General features: G+C 37.5%; 2 protein-coding genes across 2 annotated transcripts in view; one reads left to right on the top strand and one right to left on the bottom strand.

Moving 5' to 3' along the window:
• Positions 1–6,817, top strand: part of PLCE1 (phospholipase C epsilon 1) — a 301,542-nt gene extending 294,725 nt beyond the window's left edge. Inside the window, exons 30-33 of the mRNA XM_081075061.1 lie at positions 173–331; positions 1,880–2,098; positions 2,423–2,634; positions 5,337–6,817. Of these exons, the coding sequence (XP_080931187.1) occupies positions 173–331; positions 1,880–2,098; positions 2,423–2,611 (567 nt within the window). The 3' untranslated portion in view covers positions 2,612–2,634; positions 5,337–6,817. The remainder of the gene's footprint in view (positions 1–172; positions 332–1,879; positions 2,099–2,422; positions 2,635–5,336) is intronic.
• A 5,246-nt stretch (positions 6,818–12,063) lies between these two features.
• NOC3L (NOC3 like DNA replication regulator) overlaps positions 12,064–23,925 on the bottom strand; it is a 28,689-nt gene continuing 16,827 nt past the window's right edge. The window contains exons 11-21 of the mRNA XM_081075062.1: positions 23,310–23,441; positions 21,785–21,865; positions 21,351–21,451; positions 20,273–20,345; positions 20,121–20,184; positions 19,760–19,831; positions 19,247–19,428; positions 18,095–18,223; positions 17,322–17,419; positions 15,276–15,360; positions 12,064–14,913 (exon numbers count right to left, since the gene is read on the bottom strand). Coding sequence (XP_080931188.1) covers positions 14,785–14,913; positions 15,276–15,360; positions 17,322–17,419; positions 18,095–18,223; positions 19,247–19,428; positions 19,760–19,831; positions 20,121–20,184; positions 20,273–20,345; positions 21,351–21,451; positions 21,785–21,865; positions 23,310–23,441 — 1,146 coding nt within the window. The 3' untranslated portion in view covers positions 12,064–14,784. The remainder of the gene's footprint in view (positions 14,914–15,275; positions 15,361–17,321; positions 17,420–18,094; positions 18,224–19,246; positions 19,429–19,759; positions 19,832–20,120; positions 20,185–20,272; positions 20,346–21,350; positions 21,452–21,784; positions 21,866–23,309; positions 23,442–23,925) is intronic.

Genomic DNA, 23,925 nt, shown 5'->3' with positions numbered 1-23,925 from the left:
GCATGTATGTCCTCTTAGCATCGTTTATGAGATATTAACTAGTGTGTGCAATACACCGCTAAGGAGTTGTGTCACAATGGCAAGATATGGCTCAAATTTTTGTTGGATTGTCCTTCCCTTATTCTGTATCATCTCACCACTTACTCATACTTTTGTTCTTTTTATAACATAGAACCTAGAAGAGAAAAGCCTTGTTCAGGATGACAAAGAGGTGATCCTGAGTTCGGAGGAGGAGAGTTTCTTTGTCCAGGTACATGATGTTTCTCCAGAACAACCTCGAACAGTCATCAAAGCACCCCGCGTCAGCACCGCGCAGGACGTCATTCAGCAGGTCAAAGCCCCTCCCCTCCCCTCAGTCCTGTCCTCAGTGTAAATTAGTGGGACAGATCAGATGTCAGCTCATTTTAGGAATGAAGTTCTAGGCCAATGGGGACCTGAAAAGGGAGAGTATGCCTCTTCAGGCTGGGAAATATTACCTTGTTTCCCCGAAAATAAGCCCTCGCTGGACCATCAGCTCTAAGGCATCTTTTGGAGCAAAAATTAATATAAGACCTGGTCTTATTTTAATATAAGACCTGGTATAATATAATATAATATAATATAATATAATATAATATAATATAATGTAATGTAATGTAATATAATATACAAATATAATAAATATAATACCTGGTCTTACATATTAATTTTTGCTCCAAAAGATGCATTAGAGCTGATGGTCCAGCTAGGTCTTATTTTCAGGGAAACACAGTAGCTCATCCCTTCAACAGATACTTCCCTAGTGTCTGCTGTGAGTCAGGCTCTCTATGCAGCACTAATAATAATGCATTTAGGAGGTAGCTGTGCAGAGTAATTTCATGGTCCCAGAAATGCCTAAGCCAGTACCTAATGAGCGTCTCTCAAGGTCCATCAGAGGACAAGCAGGAGGCCTGCTCTGCCCCTCTCCCCTCCTCTGTGGCATGTGTCTCTGTGTACAGTTGCAGAGAACTGTATTTCCTTTCTTTGAAGCCTTGTCAGGCTTTGTGTTTGCTAAACACCCATTTGAGAAGTGGTATGGCATAATGGTTAATTAACACAGACTCTACTAGATCCAGTTGCTCCAGATTGAAATCCCAGCTCTACTTTACGAGCTCTGAGATCTTGGGCAAGTTATTTAATATCTGTATCTTAGTTCTAGTGGTGTACTGGTAAACTGGCTTCTTAAAAAAAATTTTTTTAACAATAAAAATTAAACAAAGCTCTGATTTGCAGTGTTTGCCAGTTTCTGTTGTATAAATACTCCCACCCTGATTTCACTATCGCGCTCCAGCTGGCTCCAGCATGCTGCTATGTGGTAAGTTACCACACAGATACCATGGAGATAGTATAATAAAACTTCCCTCACAGAGTTGTGATTATTAAGTCAGTAAATATATGTGAGCTGTATAATGCCTCGTACATAAGCACTGTTTAAATACTACTGGCTATTATTGCATGGTAATTTGGTTAATATTAACCTCCGTAATAGGTTTTGAACTCCAAGAGTGCCCAGATGTATGTTTCTTTTGTGCACTTTTGTGTCTCCAAAGCATAATACAGTATCTGGGACACAGTAGGCCCTAACTGAACATTTGACGCATAGACAAATACGTAAGTGAGAGATAATCTTGTACTAAATGAGAAGTGAGACCGAGTACATTTTAAAATGCCTTCCACTTCTAAGACTCTTTGGTGCAGCTACAACCACCCAAGTGTAAAATGAGGAGTGGATGACAGGATCTGAAAAAGCCGCTCCATCTCTAAAAGTTGATGAGTTTTCCACCTTCAGGTTTCATTTAAAATGGATGCAGGTGTTGGAGACATTGAGGCTTTATCCAGTTTATCCTAATTCATCTTTCAGACCTTGTGCAAAGCCAAATACTCCTATAGCATACTGAGCAACCCCAACCCGAGTGACTATGTGCTTCTGGAAGAGGTGGTGAAAGACACTTCGAACAAGAAGTCTGCCCCCGCGAAGTCCTCGCAGCGGGTCCTTTTGGATCAGGAGTGTGTGTTTCAAGCCCAAAGCAAGTGGAGAGGTGCAGGAAAATTCATCCTGAAGCTAAAGGAGCAGGTGCAGGTAAAAGTCATGGTGTTTTTCTCTCTTCACTAATTATTTGATATTCATAACTATGCTGTAATCAGGCGTGGGAGATAGTGAAATCTCGGAAAATGTTTCTGAGTCAAGGAATTTAGGGGCGAGAAAAACGTTTGGCTTTGTTTTCACTGTGGGAAAATAAAAGTATTCCCCTCTGGGGTTAAGCAGTCCTGAGAGGGGAGTCCTCAGTCTTTCTTTCCAAAGCTCTCCTGACAGAAGAGGAAAGGGCTCTTTCTGATATCATGTCAGGTAATGGAGGGCATTGGCTTTATCCTAGTACCAATGGAGAGTTCTTGTTTTCCACAGGCATCCAGAGAGGACAAAAGAAAAGGCATTTCTTTTGCAAGTGAATTCAAGAAGTTCACCAAGTCAACGAAACAGCCCCGAGGAGTCCCATCACCTTCTCAGGTCTTGGCCTCAGAAAGCGTCCAAAACAAGGAGGAAAAACCTGTGGGAGGCTTGTCCTCCAGTGACGCGATAGACTATCGACCGTGACTACGGGTAGCATGTTTTCCCAGGTACATGAAGTCAGTGCACCGTTCGGAAACAGGTCAACTTACACTGTTTTGTAAGGCATAGTTTGCGCAGTATCTTTTGTCTTTTCCGAATGGACAATGTCCCCTAAGGGAGGTAGGCATGGTACCAAAACAAGAAAAGTGCTCTGAAGATATGTGTACCTTCAGCATTTAACGTTAGACTTCCTTATTCTGTAGATAACTCAACAAAGGCCCCCAGAGGACAGCCAGTTTGCCCAAGCTACTACACCAGCCTTATTTCTTCAGATACTGAACTGTCTTAATTATTGGTAACTCACATAAATACTCTTGAGGGGCTGCTTTCAGCTTTCACTCCTTTGGATTTATATAGTTTTATGGTATTACAATTTAGGTTTGATTCAGCCTCACCCACCTCAACTCCTGCCGCCTCATTTAAAAAATAAAAATCTGGGGGGTGGGAGATGAGGATAAGGGGGATCAAATACATGGTGATGGAAGGAGAACTGACTCTGGGTGGTGAACACACAGTGGGATTTATAGATGATGTAATACAGAATTGCACACCTGAAATCTCTGTAATTTCACTAACAACTGTCACCCCAATAAAATAAAAATAAATAGATAAAATAAAATAAAAAATTAAAATCTGTCATTCAGGGCAGGATGATTAAAAAGAAAGCAAAATAACAGAACTGCAATAAATGAGGCCTTTGGTTGCCAGCCCCACCGGTTGGTATTCACATGCAGGGTAACTTTCATTCTACCTTAAAACAAATTTCTTAGATGGAACCTGAATTGTTTTAAAGCAGCAGGTAAGGAAACCAAACATAGATTTCTTCTTTTCACTTAGTTTCTTAATGAACCCAAGGGATTATGAAAGCCTCCTTTTTACCTATTCGGTTGTAGTTCTAAGATTTAAAATGCAGAAGAGACAAAAATAAAACATAAAATTCACACGAGACCAGCAGCACCGGGAAGCTCACTGTGGCTTACACAGCAGAGCGTCATCATGTCTGTCTCAGTCTGGAATTTCTGACACAGAGTTGTAGAAGCTCACACTCAAAGAATTCATTGATACCTCTTCACAGGGCCACTATGATGTGTAACAGCCCAAAAGAAAGGCCCGATACATTGAGCCCATGTTTCTACATTTAAGGAGAAACTCCTAAACTAATTGGTGCCCGCACTACACTTACAAAGCTCTTGCCAAAACAACAGACAAAGCCAAATAAAGGAAATCACCTCCTCCAGAATATCTGCACATCCAGCTACTCTTGACTGTCAGAGTTGTGTAGGTTCTGTAAGCAAAGGTTCATCAGAAAGAAAGGCTGCATGGCGCTCCACACCACATCGCATCAGCTAATAGTGAATATGCCCAGTGCTGGAGCTCCGGGCTGCCCAGACCCTGAGAAGCTTCAGCACCCTTTCTCCATTGCTGGGATCCAGTTGGTATCCCAATGTTTTTAAGTTCCAAACTCACTTCTTTTTCTGCCTTGTGTCACTGAGACAACCAGTGCCTTCTCCAAAAGCCATGAACTTTCGGACTAAGCACCAATGTTGAGCCTCTAACTTAGAAAATGTCTCACCATTGTAGAGGGTCTGTGAACAGGCTGAAAGGATTATAATTTAAAATACTGTTTTCTGTATCAAGAATTTAGCATCAAATAAATCATAGGGGTGATAATGTTATACATATCTCTGTATTATAACCTCTGTTGTGATATAGTGAATTTACACTCTGCACAAAAGCCCTCATTGTGCTACAAGATTACATTAAGTACATAAGAACACAACTCCACCAGAAATCTGACTTAAAAATAATATGCTTATATATGGTGATGGAAGGAGAACTGACTCTGGGTGGTGAACATACAATGTGATACGTAGATGATATATTACAGAATTGTAAACCTGAAACCTATGTAACTTTACTAACAATTTTCACCCCAATAAACTTTAATTAAAAAATAAAAATAATAATAATATGCTTGCTATAACAAGCATTACCAATTGCTTATATTTTAGGAGAGAGAAGGGAGGATAGTCGTGATTTAAACGAATGCCCTTGGACTCAATTTTCCTGTAGCAAGAAAACTTTCAGAATCATCCAGCTGACCTCGACTTTGCTTAAACTTGGAGAAGCTTCTCTTTAAAAATTGCCTTGGGTACATCTATGGGAATATACAGCCCATGTTAAGAACTCCTTTACAAATGGTATATCCAAGAGAGAGCACTTGTGAAAAAGGAAAGGCCTTTCTGAACATGCTAGAAGAAAACAAGTTTAGTATTTTTACTGCTTTCTGAGTAACATATTTCACGTATTTGTTCTAAAATTTTTACCTCTGAAGTTTCAAGTGTTAACCCATTGTAATACTCTAAGAATTTCTAAACGATTATTTACCTTACTTTTATTGGAAGTAATAAATATAGTAGTTGAAGAATTCCACCTTTTTATAAAAAGAAGCTGAACAGTTTGATTGTGGTTTAAATTTTCTTTCTAAATAATATGGTGTTCCAGGACAGAAATGGGCGAACATTCCACCTCCTAGGGACATCATGTTACAACATTGTGAGTTTATAGGAAATAGTCTCGTCCGAAACCCAGCCACCAGAACTGTGGGTTACTGTTGGTCAAAGGACACTTAAACCCTTGCTGCATTGTAAATGTTTCTGCTCCTTCATTTACAATATGTTAACAAGCCTATATGTATACAACTTTACAGGTGATGGTCTTTGGGCAAGAAGTTAAAGTCAAGAACGAACATGGTGGAAACAAATATAATTTCCTTGGGTTCATTCGACTTAAAACTGGAAATTGATGATTTCTGAACTGAAGCCGTCTTCACACATGACGTGAATCCCACACTGAGGACAAGCAACATGGCACAGGGCCGGTTACCAACCATTTTCCTGGTGAATGACGCCTAAGAAGCCCAGGAGATTCCCACTTTACCAAAAAAAAAAGAAAAAAAACCCCATTGCTAAGCTTGCAATAATTGACTTAGAACAGGTGTCAGCAAACTGACTGTAAAGGGCCAGACAGTCACTATTTTAGGCTTTATGGGCCATACGGTCTCTGTTGCAACTACTCAGCTCAGCTATCGTAGTGCAAAAGCAGCCGTAGAAAATAACACATGAATAAGCATGGCTGGGTTCCAATAGAACTACTTATAGACACTGAAATTGGAATTTCGTATAATTTTCGTATATCACAAATATTCTTCTTTGGATTTTTTTCTCAATCATTTAAAAATGTAAAAACTATTCTTAATTCAAGAGCCACACCAAAACCGGTGGCAGGCTGAATTTAGCCCAACGGCCATAGTTTGCTGACTTGACTTAGAAAACTGGGACTAAAAGGCACAGAGGTCTGAAAACAAGCAAGCTAGTTTAGTCATGCATTTTAAGGCTAAGCATTGGAAGCTTCTGGGCATTGCAAATGTAAATATGTCCCATAAGATTCATTAAAGAGTTATGCAATTTAGTTTCTATATTGTGTACCATAGTGTACTCTTCTTTAGGATTTCTTTTTACATATAGAATGATTTGGCGTCTTTTGTTTTTGTTTTTTTAAGTTTATTGCTTATATATGCACAGATTATTCCACTTTTGGTTTTCACAAAATTAATTTAGAATAACGTGTAATTTAATATCTACTGAGTTGTAACATCTTAACAAAAAACTTAACCATCTTTTAAAGCAAAAGTAGATTGAGTTGGTGTTTAAATTTATTTATTTTGCAAGGTTTGTACTTACACTGTACTTATATATTTATTATACAGAGCTTTCTTGATATTGCTTATGAATTGGAAACATTAGTGGTTCTATCTCACTATTTGAAGACAAATTTCATAAAAAGAAAATGTATGCTCTGAATACCTGAAATGGGCCAGAATTTCATGTAAAAAAAGCTTCATTTTCACCTCTGATTCATTTTCACTCAAGAGCTACTGATCCAAGTCATACTTACCACTTAATATAAATTATTTTTAAAACTTTGCAGCGGAAAATTATCATGTTAAGTGTAAAGCATTCTTATTCTTGGTATGGAGCAAATTATAACTTTTAAAATGAAATATGTGTTCCTCTAAAGTAAAATCCAAATTTTATCTTTCTATTGATATTAAAATTTGACATTTTTTTTCCAAATTATAAAACACACTAAAAATCCTAAACTTTGCTTTGAGAAGTTTTCTTTACCAATTAAAAAAAAAAGAATAAAACAATCCCCAAGTTCTTTGCATATTCTAGAAACAGAAGTGTTAAAAATATACCACCCGGCTTTCATGTTATTGGAAGTTCTTACTGACTCAAAAAGCTTTAATGCTATAAGAACCACCATTTGCTTTTCTGCAGAATTCAAGCTATTCCAATTTGACGTACTTTGCTACAGGTTTCTTTTTATTTTTTAAAAGATTTTATTAAAATATAGCTAACAGTTTCAGGTATATACCATGGTTATTCAACATTTATATACCTGAAGTAGTGATCACCATGATAAGTCCAGCAATGATTGGACACTGTACCAAGCTATCACAATATTATTGACTATATTCTCTATGTTGTGCATTATATCTCCATGACTTATTTGTTTTATACCTGGAAATTTGGACCTCTTATTCCCCTTCACCTTTTCCCCCCTTTTTTAATTTTTCAATTACAGGTAACATTCAATATTACTTTGTATTAATTTCAGGTGTACAGCATAGTAAGTAGACATTTATATAATTTAAGAAGTGATCCCGGGGCCGGCCCAGTGGCTCAGGTTGGTTAGAGCTCCATGCTCCTAACTCCGAAGGCTGCCGGTTCGATTCCCACATGGGCCAGTGGGCTCTCAACACACACATACACACACACACACAAAAAGGCAAAAAAAAAATGTAAAAAAATATTTTAAAAAAATAAACCCTTTCTTAAAAAAAAAAAAAAAAAAAAAAAGAAGTGATCCCCTGACTAGGCTAGTACCCACCTGGCACTATACATAGTTATTACCATATCATTGACTATATTTCTCATGCTTTACTTTACACCCTCATGACTATTTTGTAACTATCAGTTTATACTTCTTAATCCCTTCATCTTTTTCGCCCTGCCCCCAAACCTCTCCCATCTATCACCCTGATAAATCTAGTACCTATCTGACACCATAGATAGTTACTACAATATTATTGACTGTATCCCTTATGCTATACCCTACATCCCCATGACTACTGTGTAACAACCAATTTGTACTTCTTAATCCCTTCTTTCACCCACACCCTCAAGCCCCCTCCCTTCTGGCAATCATCAAAATGTTTTCTGTATCTATGAGTTTGTTTCTGTTTTATTTTGTTCTTTACATTCCACATATAAGCAAAATCACATTGCATCTGTCTTTCTCTGTCTGACATACTCCACTCAGCAGAATATCCTCCAAGTCCATCTATGCTGCCGCAGATGGCAAGAACCCATTCCTTTCCAAGGCTGAATAATATTCCATTGTATATATATACCACCTCCTCTTTATCCATTCATCCATCAACAGACACCCAAGCTGCCTCCACATCTTGGCCATTGTAAACAAAGTTGCAATGAACAAATGGATGCATGTGTCCCCTGGAAGGAACATTTAGGTTTCTTCAGATAAATACCCTGAAGTGGAATCCTTCTTTGTCTCTTGTTATAGACTTTATTTTAAAGTCTATTTTGTCTGATATAAGTATTGCTACCTCAGCTTTTTTTTGTTGTTTTTTTCATTTCCATTTTCATGAACTATCTTTTTCTATCCTTTTACTTTCTGTGTGTCTTTCAAACTGAAGTCTTTTGTAGGCAGCACATGTAAGGGTCTTGTTTTCTTATCCACTCAGTCCTCCTATGAGCATTTAATCCATTTACATTGAAAATAATTGGTGATAGATATGTACCTATTGCCATTTTATTATTCATAATTTTTATCTTTTTTTTTCATCATATAGAAGTCCCTCTAAGATTCGTTGTAATACTGGTTTGGTGGTGATGAATTCCTTTAGCTTTTTCTTGTCTGGGAAGCATTACTATCCTAAATGATAGGTTTGCTGGGTAAGTAATTTTGGTTGTAGGTCGTTGCTTTTCATTACGGTGGAGTATTTTGTGCCAATCCTTTCTGGACTGCAAAGTTTCTGTTGAGAAGTCAGCTGACAATCTTATGGGGGTTCCCTTATAATACACTAGTTGCCTTTCTCTTGCTGCTTTTAGGATTCTCTCTGTCTTTAGCCTTTTGCCATTCTAATGCGTCTTGGTGTGGGCCTCTTTGGGTTCATTTGTTTGGGACTATGTGCTTCCTGGACTTGTATGTCAATTTCCTTCACCAGGTAGGGAAAATTTTCAGTTGTTATTTCTTCAAATAGATTCTCAATCCCTTCATTTCTCTCCTCCTTCTGGAACCCCTATGATGCAAATGTTGTTACACTTGATGTTGTCCCAGAGGTCTCTTAAATTATCCTAATATTTTGGATTCTTTTATATTTTTGCTGTTCTGACTGGGTGTTTTCTGCTACCTAAATCTAAATCACTTATTCAGTTCTCTGCTTCATCTATCTGCTGATGATTCCTTCTAGTGTATTCTTCATTTATTTTATGCTTCACTTCTGATTGGTCCTTTTTTATGGTTTCTATGTCCTTTTTAGGTTTCCTATATCTTTGTTGAAGTTCTCACTAAGTTCCTTGAGCATCCTTATAACCATTGTTCTGAATTCTATCTGGTAGGTTGCTTGCCTCCATTTTGTTTAGTTCTTTTTCTGGAATTTTCTCCTGTTCTTTCATTTGGGATGTATTTCTGTTTCCTCATTTGGGATGCCTTTCTGTTCCTATGAATTAGGTAGATCTGCTAGGTGCCCCAGTCTTGGCCAGGTGGCCTTATGTAGTAGGTGCCCTGTGGGGCCCAGTGGCACAATTTCCCTGGTCACCTCTTCCAGGTGCCCCAGAACTGTCCCTTGTGTGGGATGTGTTGCCCTCGTTATAGTTGAGCCTTGGTTGCTATATGCATGCCAGTGGTTGGGATTGACCTTCAGGCTGACTGGCAGTGCGGTTTGGCCATGTTCACGGCTTACAAGCTGCTGTGCAGGGTGGGGCTTAACCCACTGAATGGGATTTGCCCCAGCAGGCTCTGGTGCCTGTTGAGACTGCCCTTTAGGTGTACCACTTGTGGGGCTAATTGGTCAGAGCTCTGCTGTAGTCTGAAGCCAACCTCCAAGTATGTTAGTTCTGGGGCCTCTTGGAAGGGGCTCTACTGCAGATGCAGGTCAGCCACTGTCTGTGACCGGCCAGGGACTACCTTGTAAGAGCTACAAAGTGATCTTCAGTTGTTCGCTACCTGTGCTAGCCCTGGAGGTGCGTGGGAGGCCATGCTACAAACTGAGGATGTCTGCCACCAGTACCAGGCCTAGGGTAGCTCTGCAAAATGCCAGGACATCCTGAGGCCAGCTCTCACCTGTCAGCTCCCTTAAGCTTCAGCCACTGATAAAGCGTTGTGGTACACGAGTTGAGTGAGACCAAGTCTCAGGGAGTCACTAGAATGGGAAGAGTTGTGGTCACCAGGTTAACGTAGATTCAGGTTCAGTGCCAGTGCTGAGCCTGGAGTGACTCAGCAAAAATCTGAGACCCCACGGAGGCCAGTCCCACATGGGGCCTGTAGACCCTGAGTTTTCCAAGAAAAAGTGCAATGTGGCAGGACTGGCTGCGCGGAGAAAATGCCTCCAGCATTGGGGGAGTTGGGTGGAGCAAGGCCCCAGTGGAGCTCACCAGACCAATCAGATTCAGATTTTGCCGTAAACGTAGGGGGCGGGCTCAACACAGGAAAGATGGCGGACACCTGCAGGCTGCACATAAGGACCCCACAGAGATAATGGCGACTGTCCGACAGTCCTTGCAGAAGCCACACAACTCAGTCTACTCTCCGTATGTCTTCAACAACCCCCCGAGATACTGTCCCTCTGCTGGAGCCCAAGGTAAGTGCCTGGGAGTGAGTCTGTGCATGGACCGTTTAAGAGGACGAGGACACCTGGGTTTCCCAGTGCTTTCTGTCCCACTCAGCTAGTTGGAATCCCCAATGTTTTTTCACAGCTGGATGTTATGGGGGGGGCTCTGCTTCGTGGCACCAGTATGCTGGGCTGAGGAGGCCAGTGGGGGCTGCGGTCTCTCACTCCTCCAGGGGGATCCTCTGCGGGTGAGATGTCCCTCCTGATTCTCAACACCACACGCAGGTGTGAGGCATGCCTGTTCCACGTCTCTACCATGCCTATCAGTCTCAGTGTGGCTTCTTCATATCCTTAGTTATAAAACTTCTGTTCAGCAGACTTCAGATGGTTCTCCAGGTTGATTGTTCTATAATTCAGTTGTAATTTTAATTTGTTCATGGAAGGAAGCAGGCACAATGTTTATCTACTCCACCATCTACAGGTTTCTTTTTAAATCAAATTCTGTAACAAATGCACATGCTGCCTCGTTTTAAAAAGTATTCCAGGATCACTTTATGAAGTTTCTACAAACTAATCAGAATTCTCCCCTCTGGTTCTGCTTACTATGTACTGAAGACTGAGTTGCTATCTAACTAATTAGAGTCAAAATGAAAACTGCAGAGTAATGAGATGAAAAGCAAAACTAGTCTCCCCAGGTTTATCATTTGGCCTTGACTCTTTAAGCTCCACCCTACCCCACTCCACAGCCTTTAATTAACATAGCTGATTTGGCTTCAGCACAGAACCTGAAATTTACCTAAGACTGAATGTGAGACAAGCTTTCACCTAGTGAGTGAACCCAGCCTAGTGCCTGCGTTGTAACCCAACTTGGTTGTTCATTCTATTTTGAGGTAAAAGGACATCCTCTACTGTATTTGAGTCGTTGGAGTTTTAGGAAGGACACATTGCTCAAAAATATAAAGGGTCTATTCTACTATTAAAAACTAACCAGCACAAATCTGGTGTTTGCCAAAAATATGAACTTTTTGTTTATGGCTTATCTGAATTATACAGCTATATTAGTACGTATACCAAATGAAAGAAACCATCCTATTATTTAGAATGCATCTAAAATAGCCACCCAGAATTACCCATTACCACTTCATACTTTTCAGACTACTAAAAAATCTGTGTAGCAACCTTTATCATTAAAGTTCATGTGGAAAAGAATCTAAATATGGAAGCTGGGCTTATTATGCAAGATGAGGGGAAAATATTTAAAGTCGCTTCACTAAAAAGGAAAGGAAAGGAACATGAATTCTGTCACTGTTAGGTGGTGCCAACTTTTGAAAAAATCTATAGCTGGCAAGGATTGAAGTAGGAATCCATTGTGATTTGTGATACTGGAAGAAATAGATTAACTTCCTCTCAGTCACCTGTTCATCTGGAATTGGTTTTGCAAAACATAAAATTACAAGATGGTGGTAAGGAATTGAGGGTAACTTTGAAGAAAAATCTGTAGGAAGTAACACTATTTAGGCAGAATACCTCTTTTATTTCTTGAAGGAATACCTCTTTTCATGTCACCCTTAGCAAGTAAAAGTTACTTATAAATTCTTTATTTGGGAGTAAATGGAGTCTAGATTTGACAAAAGTGAAGTTTTAATCAAATTGGTTTTTAATCACATTTGCTTCCATACAAAGGTTTCCCATCTTGATAGCTGCAGACACTGGAGGCTCATTAATAAAAGTGGGTCTCCCCTGCCACTACACATGTACTCTTTTTAACTATATCGTCCCCTTCCTCTGTTCTCTCTCCTTCCACTATCTCTGTCAACCTCTCCTCCTCTGCCCGGACACCCACAGGCCTTGCTTCATTCTGAAAAATAATCAGCTTGCATACTGGTCTGGTAAAATTGAATTACCTCTAAAACAACAAGTTCCACCACTCTGCTCCCATGCCAATATAAGAGTACAATTTTCCTGGCTGGTGTCTTATACTTGGCAGAGTGAGAGCCAGCCTACGGGGAAAGCGCTCTCTAGATGGCTGCCTCCGACCCCTTTCAATTTCTTCTTTCAACCAGCGTGAGGCAAGAAGAGGTGAATACTGGACCCGCCAAAGTTATTACAAAAGGGAGACTTCCTTTTACACAAAGTACAGACTTGGGGCAACATTTCCATAATATAGTACATTAACAATTTAAGTGTTCTCTGCCATCTCTATGTATCAACTTCCTAAAAGCAATCCTTGGCTGATGACTTAAGTATCCTGACAGGAATACCAGAATGTTTTTGAAATACCTGCTGAATCTCCATAATTATCAAGTTATTTGTACACATCTCTTAGATCCAAAACATACTACGCTCAAGCCTGCCATCAAGCAGGCCTCTGAAACCTTCCCTATTTCAGATGGCACAGGTCTCTGAACTTTGCAACAACTCACTCTGACACTGAACTAGGTAATGTTGTATTTTTTAAAGGTGTGTGAATGATTTGTCAGCATGGAAGATCATGGAAGACTGAGGCTATGTCTTATGACCATTATTACCCCAATTCACTTTTAAGTACCTAGCACAGTGCTAGGCACAAAGTAGTTGCTCAGTATTTGTCTAGTTACAAAAATATTAAGGCTGTAGATCAGCATAGCCTCATGGGTGTGTGTGTGTGTGTGTTAATGACTATGATATTCAATTCTGAAAATGAAACTCATCAATACAAAGCTGTAAAGTTAATGCACAAATATAGTTTATCCTCAAATTCATATAGGATATTCAAATACTAGATGTATAATTTTATGGTCCCACTGTGATTCTCTATGGTATAACAAGGTTAAATGCATAACACAAGTGTGAAATAATTGATGAATTTCTATTTTAAAATTGGTTTTTCACCTAAACTACAGTTGTAACATGTATTGGTCACTTGTGCTCTGATGGGGCAAGATCCTTTGGTCATCCAAACTATTCATAACATTCCTGGACTTTGTTTTATATCTAAAAGGTACGTAAAAAGCAAATATGTACATGTTGGATCATACATTCCTCATCATTAAATATTCAAGCCTAAAAAACTGACCTTAGAAATACTTTTTAAAACTACATATAAGAATATGCTAAGAGATTAGCATGCACTGTTAAGCTGATATCCTCCACTCTGCTGGAATGATAAAGGAACTTTCTATTTTCATTTACTTCATGAGAAAAAAAAAGGGACTTTAAGCTCAACCAAAATCACTGGCTTCTATAGCACTGAAGCAGTAACAAATCTATGTAGTTACACTGCTGTGCATTTATTTTTTTTTGTTAATAATTGTCACATCACAAGAATAAGAAGCAAGAAAAAAGCAGTTGTTTTATTCAACTATTCACAGGAGAGAATTTTTTTAATCTGGCCATTTAAACGCTTATTTCATAGGCCATTCCTATAATAATGTAACAGCTATTACATAAAATCCTGCTTTATAATTATATTCCTAAGAATAAGGCATTTTACCTGTCCAAAAAAAATAAAAAGAAAAAAGCCCTTCACTGGGTATCTTTTATCCTTAAAACAGAAGGGTAAAATCGGGAGCTTGGTTTTTCCACCCTGGAGCAATTCTTCCCCCATCATCCTCCAGAGAATCTCAGAAAATGCAAAAAAACTTCAAAGAGACTAGAATTACAAACTTTCTTGGACAGTAGACATAACGAACACTTTTTTAAGGCCAAATTAAGTCACTTCTTAAAGTATGCCATCCAGCAAGAGCCAATTAACCTGGTGTCCAATTTCAAGCTTTTGCTTTTCTCAGAAATCTTCATAAAAATATACTCAGAATTAGAATTCTTTTCACTTCAAACTATGGTGATACAATAAAAAAAATAGATTTACTTGGTTATAAAGAGTATTTGGTTATAAAGAGTAGCTGAACTTTAAAAAAGAAGTCTCACAGTCTTAATTTGTCTGTGCTCTATGCCCTTATTTTAATCTAGCAATTGCATTTCCATTTTTTAAAAATTGTAACTTAATATGTATATTAGATTTTAAAAAGGCAACATCATTAAGAAACACATTTCCAAGTATTAGGGGAAGAAAAGGCTTTTGATTCTCCTTTCTTAATGAAAGGACATTTTCAGAATTGGGGTGGAATCCTGTGACACCAAAGGGTAATTCTTCCTCCTCTGTTAATTTTCTTAGGAAGTTTCCCTTACATAAAAGAGAATGTGTATCTGCACAAACACACAAATATACAAAAAAGTCCACTGACTCTTCATTCTTCTACTACCTCAGTGATCTTTTTAAACATTTGGTGAAATCCAGAGGCAACTGAGTAGCAACTTCATTGCAATGTCTTTTGATTAGTTGATTTAAATCTTCATTCAAAAATGAGTCCCCTTGTAAAACTTTATCCTGAAAAATATTAAAAGTATGAGTTAAAAGTTCTTATGCCATAAGCAAAAGCCAAGCTGAGAGCAAGGCTGAAAATGGCAACAGCTAACACCAAACCAACATGTGAAACATAATAATGACAGGTACTGGGTCAGGTCTTGGACATAATCCTACACTGCATGAAACAATCTCATGACTGTCTCTACATAGAATTCCAACCCCAGAGATCTATCCTACCAACAACTCCTAAATGTAAAAAAAAAAAAAAAAAAAAAAAAAAAAAAATTACCTGTAAAACAATTAGGCAAGTTGGAATCAGTTATTAAGAGATACATTAATTTTTAATTTCATCTTTAAAAAAAATAATGAAAAGTATCACATACCTTCTTTTTGGAGTTTGAAGTTTCAACAGGAGGATTGAATGTCATTGCTGCCATGCTGTAAGCCTCAAAAAGTTCTGTAGCAGATCTATAATCATAAATAGGAAAGTAAGGACACCGCCATACTTGTATAACTTCAAAATTAATTGTGCCGAGAGAATGACTCATTATTCTAAACCTATATATTAAGGTATAACATAATCCTACTTTTGAAACCAATAGATCAACACTCACATAAAATAAATCCTAAATTCCCATACAACGACAACATTATCCAACTAAATCCACCTCAGAGAAGTCTGGTATACATTTAGAAACAGGCCTGGACAGAGAGAAGGCTGAGCTGAAGACCTCATGCTCAATGTGATCAAGTCCCAACTCAACCAGCTATGGAACAATATGCAACTAAGTTTAACTTAGTCATCATGGGAGCCAAAGAAGTGAAGCATGGAGTTATCCTCCGTGGATTTCAAACAGCTTGACCCTTCAATTATTGGCCTGGATTAAAAGCAAGGAGAGGCCGTTCAGGACAGAATAAATGCCTACATCCATGGCATGTGAATGAGTCCTAAATGATTCAGGGTTGGTGCACATTCTCTAAAGGAGTTCGGCAAGGGCCTGCAAGGGTTGTAGTTAGTGTCATACTGCAAGCTCCACTCTCCAAGGGGAAACATCAAAACTTGGGGATAAACCCATTCATCATCTTCCTCCGAAAAAGGAAACCTCTGGCATAAGTGAGGCAAATGGTCAAGATCTCTAGCGAAAACTTGCCAGAAAAGGATTGTGGATAAAAAAAGTTACAAAGAATTGTTTTCTCCTTTTTTTCCCTTTTAAAAAACAAGGCTGGAGGACAGGTGGCAAGGATGAGGGAAGAAAAAGTGGCCATTTTATTATTTTATGGCCCAAAGTTATCTTTATCCTAACCAGAAGGAAAAGGGTTTATGGAAACTACAGTTTATACCTCCTCACTTAGAAGGGTAAGCAGCTAACTACTGCCATGTAAAAAATATAGATCTATTTTTGCCAAATCTCCCAGTATTTTATGAGAATCTAGAAATGTGATTTTTAGGTAAATTATTCCAATATTAAAAAGATAACAATTAATTCAATTTTTGTTCAAACTCTGGAGAGGCCAGAAAATCAGCCTGCTGGCCGACAGGTCACTTGTTTGTGATGTCCGAATTTAAAAAACCAGTGTTTGCAAAGGAGAAAAAGCTACAGAATATTAATTCTGAGTAGTAGATATATTACAAAGGTGTCTTTTATACCATTTTTTCTTCTTTTCTGTATAACAAGTATTTCCTACCAGATTTTTTTGGGGGGTAAGGGGTGGGTGAATAATTATTATTTTTTCAACTTTTCTGTATTTTTGAAATGTTCAGAATAAAAAGTTGGGGAAAAGAAATTTCTTCTAGGAGGACCCTTTTCCTCATCTGCAAGAGTCACAGGAAGTGGCGACCCAAGCTTCTTGCAGATCAGGAGGCCCTGATGGGCCAAGGAGAGAAACTGCGGCACTTCTGGATGGCAGCGTTCCAAAGCAACTCTCTTCTCTCTCTCACTCTCTCTCTCCTCATTTCAACCTTTCTGACACTAGCAGGACCACTCAAGGGGAAAAAAAAAAAAGAAAGAATCATTGTATTAGGTTGGTGCAAAAGTAATTGCAGTTTAAAAGGTTAAAAACCGCAATTACTTTTGCACCAACATAATAGTTGGACTCAAGGATGTTCAAATAAGCAAACATAGCATTATCTTATTAATTGTGGAACCTGAGTAATGGGCATATGGGGAGTCACTATTCTTTCTACTTATCCGTATGTGTGGAAATTTTTATGACAGAAAAAAGTTAGGTGAATTACCCAAAAGCAACTAACAAAATCACATTCAGCATGTTTTCTCTTTAGAACAATTCAAGAATTTGAAGTGAGACCAAATCCAGATAACCAACAGTACTTACATTTTAAAACTATTATTTTATAAAACAGACTTCTCAGAGTAAAGAGCTATCAACTGAAATTTGCAGTTTTATAATCAGGAGGTACTAAATACTACCTTCGGCTCAACTCTGGTTTGAGTGCTTCAGAGCCTTCCAAAGGGGCTCCAGCAATGAGGTGAGCTGCAAATCTCTGCACTATGGGATGGAAATGTCGCTGAAGGGGAAACAGGAAAACCACATTGTGAATAGGTCAGTACTTTATAAAACACTAGCTACAGCAAAGATTTTATTTAATAAACACAAATTTTTTAAAAAATTATAGATGTATGTGTTAATTCATAAGAACCACATAACTACAGGAAACATAACTATTTTTGCTCACAGGATTACAATGCAAATCTGTTCAACGACCAAGTTACCAGTGACATAGCTTAGTCTAGCTTTTACTGTATAAAAAGAAAATTCAAAAGCAACTTCTCTCTCAGAGTGAAAAAGCTGGTTTAGAACAGGTTTCCTGAAACATATTCTCTTCGAGTCTCACTCTAATGCTGTCCACACTGTAGGACCACGACATATGAGTAGATGAAATCCTCTTAAAACTGACGGGCCTATTGAAGTCTCCTTGGATAGGACCCAATGCAAATGTCCCTGGTAAGGGAAAGAGTTCGATCTTACTCCACAAAACTGTCATTTTCAGCTTCCTTAGAAAATGTATCCGAATAGCTTAAAAAGTAGTAAGAGCAAAGTGAAATGTACACTATTAAAACAGGAATTCTAGACAAAGTAGTCCCATAACAAAACATATTAATACTCTTGCAATAATAACTACCTGGGGAAAAACTGAACAAAACTGCTCACAAAATAAAAGGCGGGGTGGGAGGACCCTTACCCGTAGCGCATGCAGCTCCCAGAGAGCAGTGTTCTGAGCATTACAGTACTCAGGTTCGTCCAGCTCAGGAAGAAATACCCCACTTCCCTGAGACTCATTGTCCAGCAACAAATCTGTTTTGGGGAAAGTCTGCAAAAATTTCACATAGGAAGGATTAATTAAATTAATATTGTTAATTTAAAAAAGGTTATTGGGTTCTGTACTTTTATTAAGCAGATGGACTTCATACTTAGTTTCAATTTTTAAAATTTAAGTTTATACCATAAGAGAACAAAAGTTGCAAAAGATTATTTTCTTGGCTTGCTCTAAAAAGAGTATATTTTGCAAGAGAAAATAGAATCTTTTCACTCAGCAATCCCACTTTCAGGAATCTTTCCCATAGAAATAATTACATTAGATACACATAAGGATATTCGTTATAGCATCATTTGTAATAGCAAAAAAGGAAATAACGTATATGTCCATCAAAATAAAAATGAAAAGTCTGAAAGCCAGACTGCCGGAATATGACTCCCACCTCTGCCACTTACCAGCAGTGTCACTTTAGGCAAGTTATTCATTCTCTCTGGACCTCAGTTTTCCCCATCTATTACATGGGAATGATAATAGTAGCTATTTCACAGAATTGTTATGAAAATTAAGTGAGTTAATTTTTTTGTAAAGAATTTTTTACAGTGGCAGGCCCATAGTAAGAACTGTGTATGTTTGTTAAACAAATAACTTACTTACTCATTAAAGAGATAAAGTAGTTATATTTGTACTGACACAAAAATGTATTCATCACCATTAAGTGCTAAAAAAAGTTGTAGAACATTTATATAATAATCCCCTCGATCCCCTTTCCACTAAAAAAAAAAAGTAGTGTTGTCTATGTTTGGTGTCTGCATTTACATATGAAATTTTTAGAAGTCACATGGAAGGATACCCACCAAATGGTAAAAATGGTTACCTCTGGAGGGCGTCAGTAAGGGTGGAATGCTTTCCTTTTGTAATTTATGTACTTCCTTTATCACCTGATCTTATTACAAGTGTGAATTACTTTTACAATGAAAATAATAATGTAAATGGGGGAAAAAGGAGAGACCTCAAACAAAAACAGCACTGTTGCACCACCAGAACTTATTAGCTCTACTCATTCGTATCACTACTTACATGCATTAATATTCTGTTAGTTGCTAAAATGCCAATGCTTGAGTTTGGAAGAACGTGAAGAGCCAGGGTACACAGGCGCTTAATGAAGGCGAGGGCTCGCTGCTGGGAAACTTGCTTTCTGCGCTTAGTTAGCATGACATCAAGGCACCGCAGCACAACCTCAACACCGTCGTTGGTAGCACCTGCAAGAGCAGGTAGACCCTTCCTTACCTTTCATGACGCTGCAGAAAAACCCAGGATCAACTGTCGTCCCTGCCCCGAATCACTTCCCTAACCCATGAGGCAGGCTCTACCGCTCAAGAGAAGCAGTAGGCCGTGCTGCATCTCCAGGCAATTGCAAAACGTCTCTCCCTCCAAGTCTCATGGAGGTTAAACAAGATGTGTGACAGTGGCAGGCCAGCATTTTATATACCAGTGCCTATTTCTCATTTTTCATGGACTGTAATTCTGGTCACAACATATTCTTAAAAGAAATATTTATTAAAGAAAGACACATTATCTAAACATACATACCTGCATGCAATTTGAACAGTGTTTTGTAAAGATGTGTATAGAATTTCATCGGATCAATATTCAGAACATCACCTTTGAAATGACAACAAACACCAATTAGGTACATTACAAGCAAACAAAACTTGATCAAGAAAGGATCTTATCAATGAATGTCAACTATAATTTTATATATGTATGGTCACAGGATGTGGAGTACAGCATAAGGAGTCAGTGGAACTGTTAACAGCTGTATACAGTATCAGAGGGGTACTAGATTGGGGAAGGGGTGTTATCACTTTTTGAAGGGGGGTATAAATGTCTAACTAGTACATTGTTTTGTACACCTGAAACTGAAAAAAAAAAAAAAAAGAAAGGATCTTACCTTGCCCAGAAAGAATATGAAAAGCAGTCTGGACACAGTGAAGACTTTCTTGATAGCTTAAGTTCTTTAAAAAAAAGAAAAAGAAAAAAAGATATTAATAATAATAATACCATTTATATCTTAAAAAGTAATTCATTAATAGAGTTACTTACACCAGACTCAATGAGACTATGTAGAACTACTAATAAATCATCAAAAAACTCCACATTTATAAGATGAGCAAACCTAGAATCAAACAAAACTTAGTTAAAAGACAACCTCAACATAGAAATAAAGCAGCCAAAAATTAAACTTGACTTTAAAATTGTATTTTTAATATTTCATATTACGAAATGTTAGCTATGATGATGGAGATGATTGATACTTCCCATTAACTCAGACAGGCCTTTTTGACAAATCATCCACAGTTGGACGCTATACTCAGCAGGCACTAAATATAGTATTTCAAAAATCCTTCTGCCCTGAGAAACAAGTCGTTAAGAGCAAGCAACTTTGCCGAGGAAAGTTTACCAGGTGTCCAGCACTGTTCTACGTCATAAAGGAGCAAGCAGCTTCTAGGAAAACAGGTGGTGGGAAGAAGGAAAAGAGGAAAGAGGCTGCTATTTATAAAAATATAGACCCTATGAAAGCTTTAAAAATAAAAGGGAAAAGAAGTTGGACCTGTGTCTAGTTCAGAAGTTGAACCTGTGTCTAGTTCAGGCTCTGCAATTAATTATCTATATAATCCTACATAAATCACTTGACTGGACTGGGCCTCTTTCTAGAAATAACTGAGATCACCCAATTGAGTTAAAGAGAAAAAGAATCATGGGAGCTACTTAATGTCAGCCCTCTGCTCACTATAAAATATTAGGCACTGAAGTAGTGAAAGGATATCTCCTCAATATCAGTGCAAGAGTCTTTGACACTATGTAAATCTTAGGACAAGAAAGGACCTCAGAAGTGATACAATCCCCAAGTATTGGTACAACCTTTTGGGGAAGCAATTTGGCAATATTTATCAAAATTTAAAATGAGCAATATAGGAACCCAAATGCATGAAGATATTTCCAGTGTAGCAAAAGGGACTAGCCAAATAAAGCAAAGCAAGTAAAAGCTGGTGACAAAAAGGAAATGAGAACTGAGAAGGACACTGTGTCATCATTAGTAAACGCCGTTTAAAATTCATGGTTACATCAGTCTTATTTATTTAGAAAGAATCTGAAAGATTTCCACCTACACAGCCCTTACTTGGCAAGACCTTCTAGAACTGCTGGCAGAAGAGGTGACCTCTGGGCCTTCTTCAATATTCTGAAGTAGGTTACAAACACAATATTCAAAGTCTCCGTGTGCTGGCAGAAGAAACAGACAACACAGCTTTATTATAACCCAGTATGCTTTCTCCTGAGTTATCATAATTATCACTTTCAAAACACAACCTTTTTGTCCCTTCCCAACCCTCCCCACAATTCAATCTTAGGAGCGTCAACAAAACAGAATGAAGATATACAGCCTGTGATTTCAGAAAACCAGCACTGATCACATTATAACTTCTTGCACATCTCATATCTCTGCCTCATGACATAAACCAAAATTACACAACCACAAGTTGAAACAATAAATCTCTAGTTAAAATTACTTAACAAAATTATTTCAAAAGCATAAGAAAATGTGAAACTGCCTACCAGTTTAAGTTTTTTCTCAGTACTCTCTGAAGCTTCTGCCTCCCGAAGCTCTCGTTCTAGTTTCTCTTCTGCTTTCTTCCACTGAAAATAGATTGAAAAATAAAAGTCTATGCTACTGAGTGAAAAAAGCAGAGAGGCATAATACGTAAATATTATGAAACACACACAGTAATACCACAGATTGTCTATGAGTACAAATGCAAGCAAAAGAAGAAAACACGGATAAAAAGCATACACAAACCAAACTTATGACAGCGGTTGCCTCTGGGGAGGAAAGCAGAAGAATGAGATTGGAGAAACCAAAGGGGATTCTATCACCAACGGTGTCTTTCTTTACAAGAAAAAGTTGAAGTGAGTCTATTAATATTTGTTCATTCAGAAAAGTGGGTACAAAGAATATACTACACTATTCTCTATAGTTTTCTATAATTTAAATTAAAAACTTTCAGAAAAGAAAAAAAAAGGAGGAACATGCTGAGTCCAGAAATAATTCTTAGTGTTAAATCATCTATGACATAGGAACCAGTCATCAACAGTACTTCCCAAACTCACTTATATACAATATAAATAACACCAGCCACTATACAGAAATTCAACAAAATATCAAGGTTTTTCCACTTCCTGATGCTATAAGAGCAGTAATTAAATGGTTGCTAAGCTGTCTGAGACACGGGACTGGCTGAGGAACAGGGTTTCCTTCCCTCACAACAGTGAGGCTGTTAAAAGAGCTGATACGTTCTTACTGGGTGTTTCCCCACAGCTACATACATGCTGTTCTTACCTGGTATATCCAGCTCATGTTAGGGTAGTGTGGTATAAATAATGAAAATATTTACCTTCATTTGTTTACAGTTATAAATCTAATTTGGTATTTCTGTCATGTTTTCAAAATTATTAGACACATTCACAGATGGGTATGACTTTTTTTGTTTTTATAAGCAACTTGATAACCCTAATAAACTGAAGAAGCGATAACAGTAATGATGGTGGTGGTGACTAACAAGTTTATAAAGCACACGCAGTTATGCCCTCTGCTAAAGGCTTTACATGCGTCATCTTACTTAAACTGCACAATGATCCTGTAAGTAGGTGCTATTAATTAGTTCCAGTTTTCAAAAGTTAAAAAACAAAATGTGTCCAAAGTCTCACAGTAAATAAACAAAAGGTTTCAAATACAAATCACCAAAGAAACATGATTCAATTAGCAAAAACCTACTTTGTTGCAAATAACTTGGCATAAATACATCATTTCTGTTAAAGAAGGAATCTTGCCGGTGACCATGACTCTAAGACAATCTTAAAAGCCAGTATGGCCAGAATATCTTTTCACTCACTGCTCTCTTTGCCAATAAATTGTCAGTTTAAACTTATTTAATAACATATTTCTTTTCAATACTAGGAAAAATAAAATTCGCTAAATATTAGATTTTAAAACATTTATAATTATGATTTATAACTATGCCTTTACTGTGCCTAGACTACAATTTTAATATAAAATAAAATTTAAAAAGGAAATAAATCAAACCTTTCTCTGCATTCTTGACAGACTTTTTCTCTTTTCCTTGAAAGTCATGAATTTTTTTGGCTTATTAATGTCCTCTGTATCTTTTTTCACTTCTATTTCCTTGATTCTTAGGCACAAGAATGTTTTTAACATCTAATATTGAAGAAAACACAAATACACATCTTAATATTTATACTGTCTACAAAAACTTCATACAGAAAAATAAGCATTTAACAATGTTATTTCTTTCATGCAAAACAAAAAACAAAAAACCTTGAAATATCTTTTATCACATTTTACACAAAGTACTATTTATCTTTTTGCTAAACATATGGTAATTTGTGTCTATGAAAGATCAACTACTATTTGGTTAAATAAATGTAATATTATTTTGCAGTTTGATGAGAATAAGGACGAGAACACATTATTTGGCATTAGTAGATAGGATTACAAAGAGTAGACAGGCCAAATAAAGGTTCAAACCAGTGTAGGAGGAGAGGATAAAAATCAGCTATGTTCTAAACCAGCTTTAATTTACCAAACCAGCTTCAGTTTTACAGTAAACAGTTCTTCATCTTTTTTTCCCCAATTAAAAAACAACATAAAGACTAGTGCTATTATTGTAAGACTACTTATT

The sequence above is a fragment of the Rhinolophus hipposideros genome (genome assembly GCF_964194185.1).
Source record: "Rhinolophus hipposideros genome assembly, chromosome: 15".
Taxonomy (NCBI): domain Eukaryota; kingdom Metazoa; phylum Chordata; class Mammalia; order Chiroptera; family Rhinolophidae; genus Rhinolophus; species Rhinolophus hipposideros.
The sequence above is the reverse complement of the archived record's forward strand: the minus strand, read 5'-3'. Positions and strand labels throughout refer to the sequence as shown.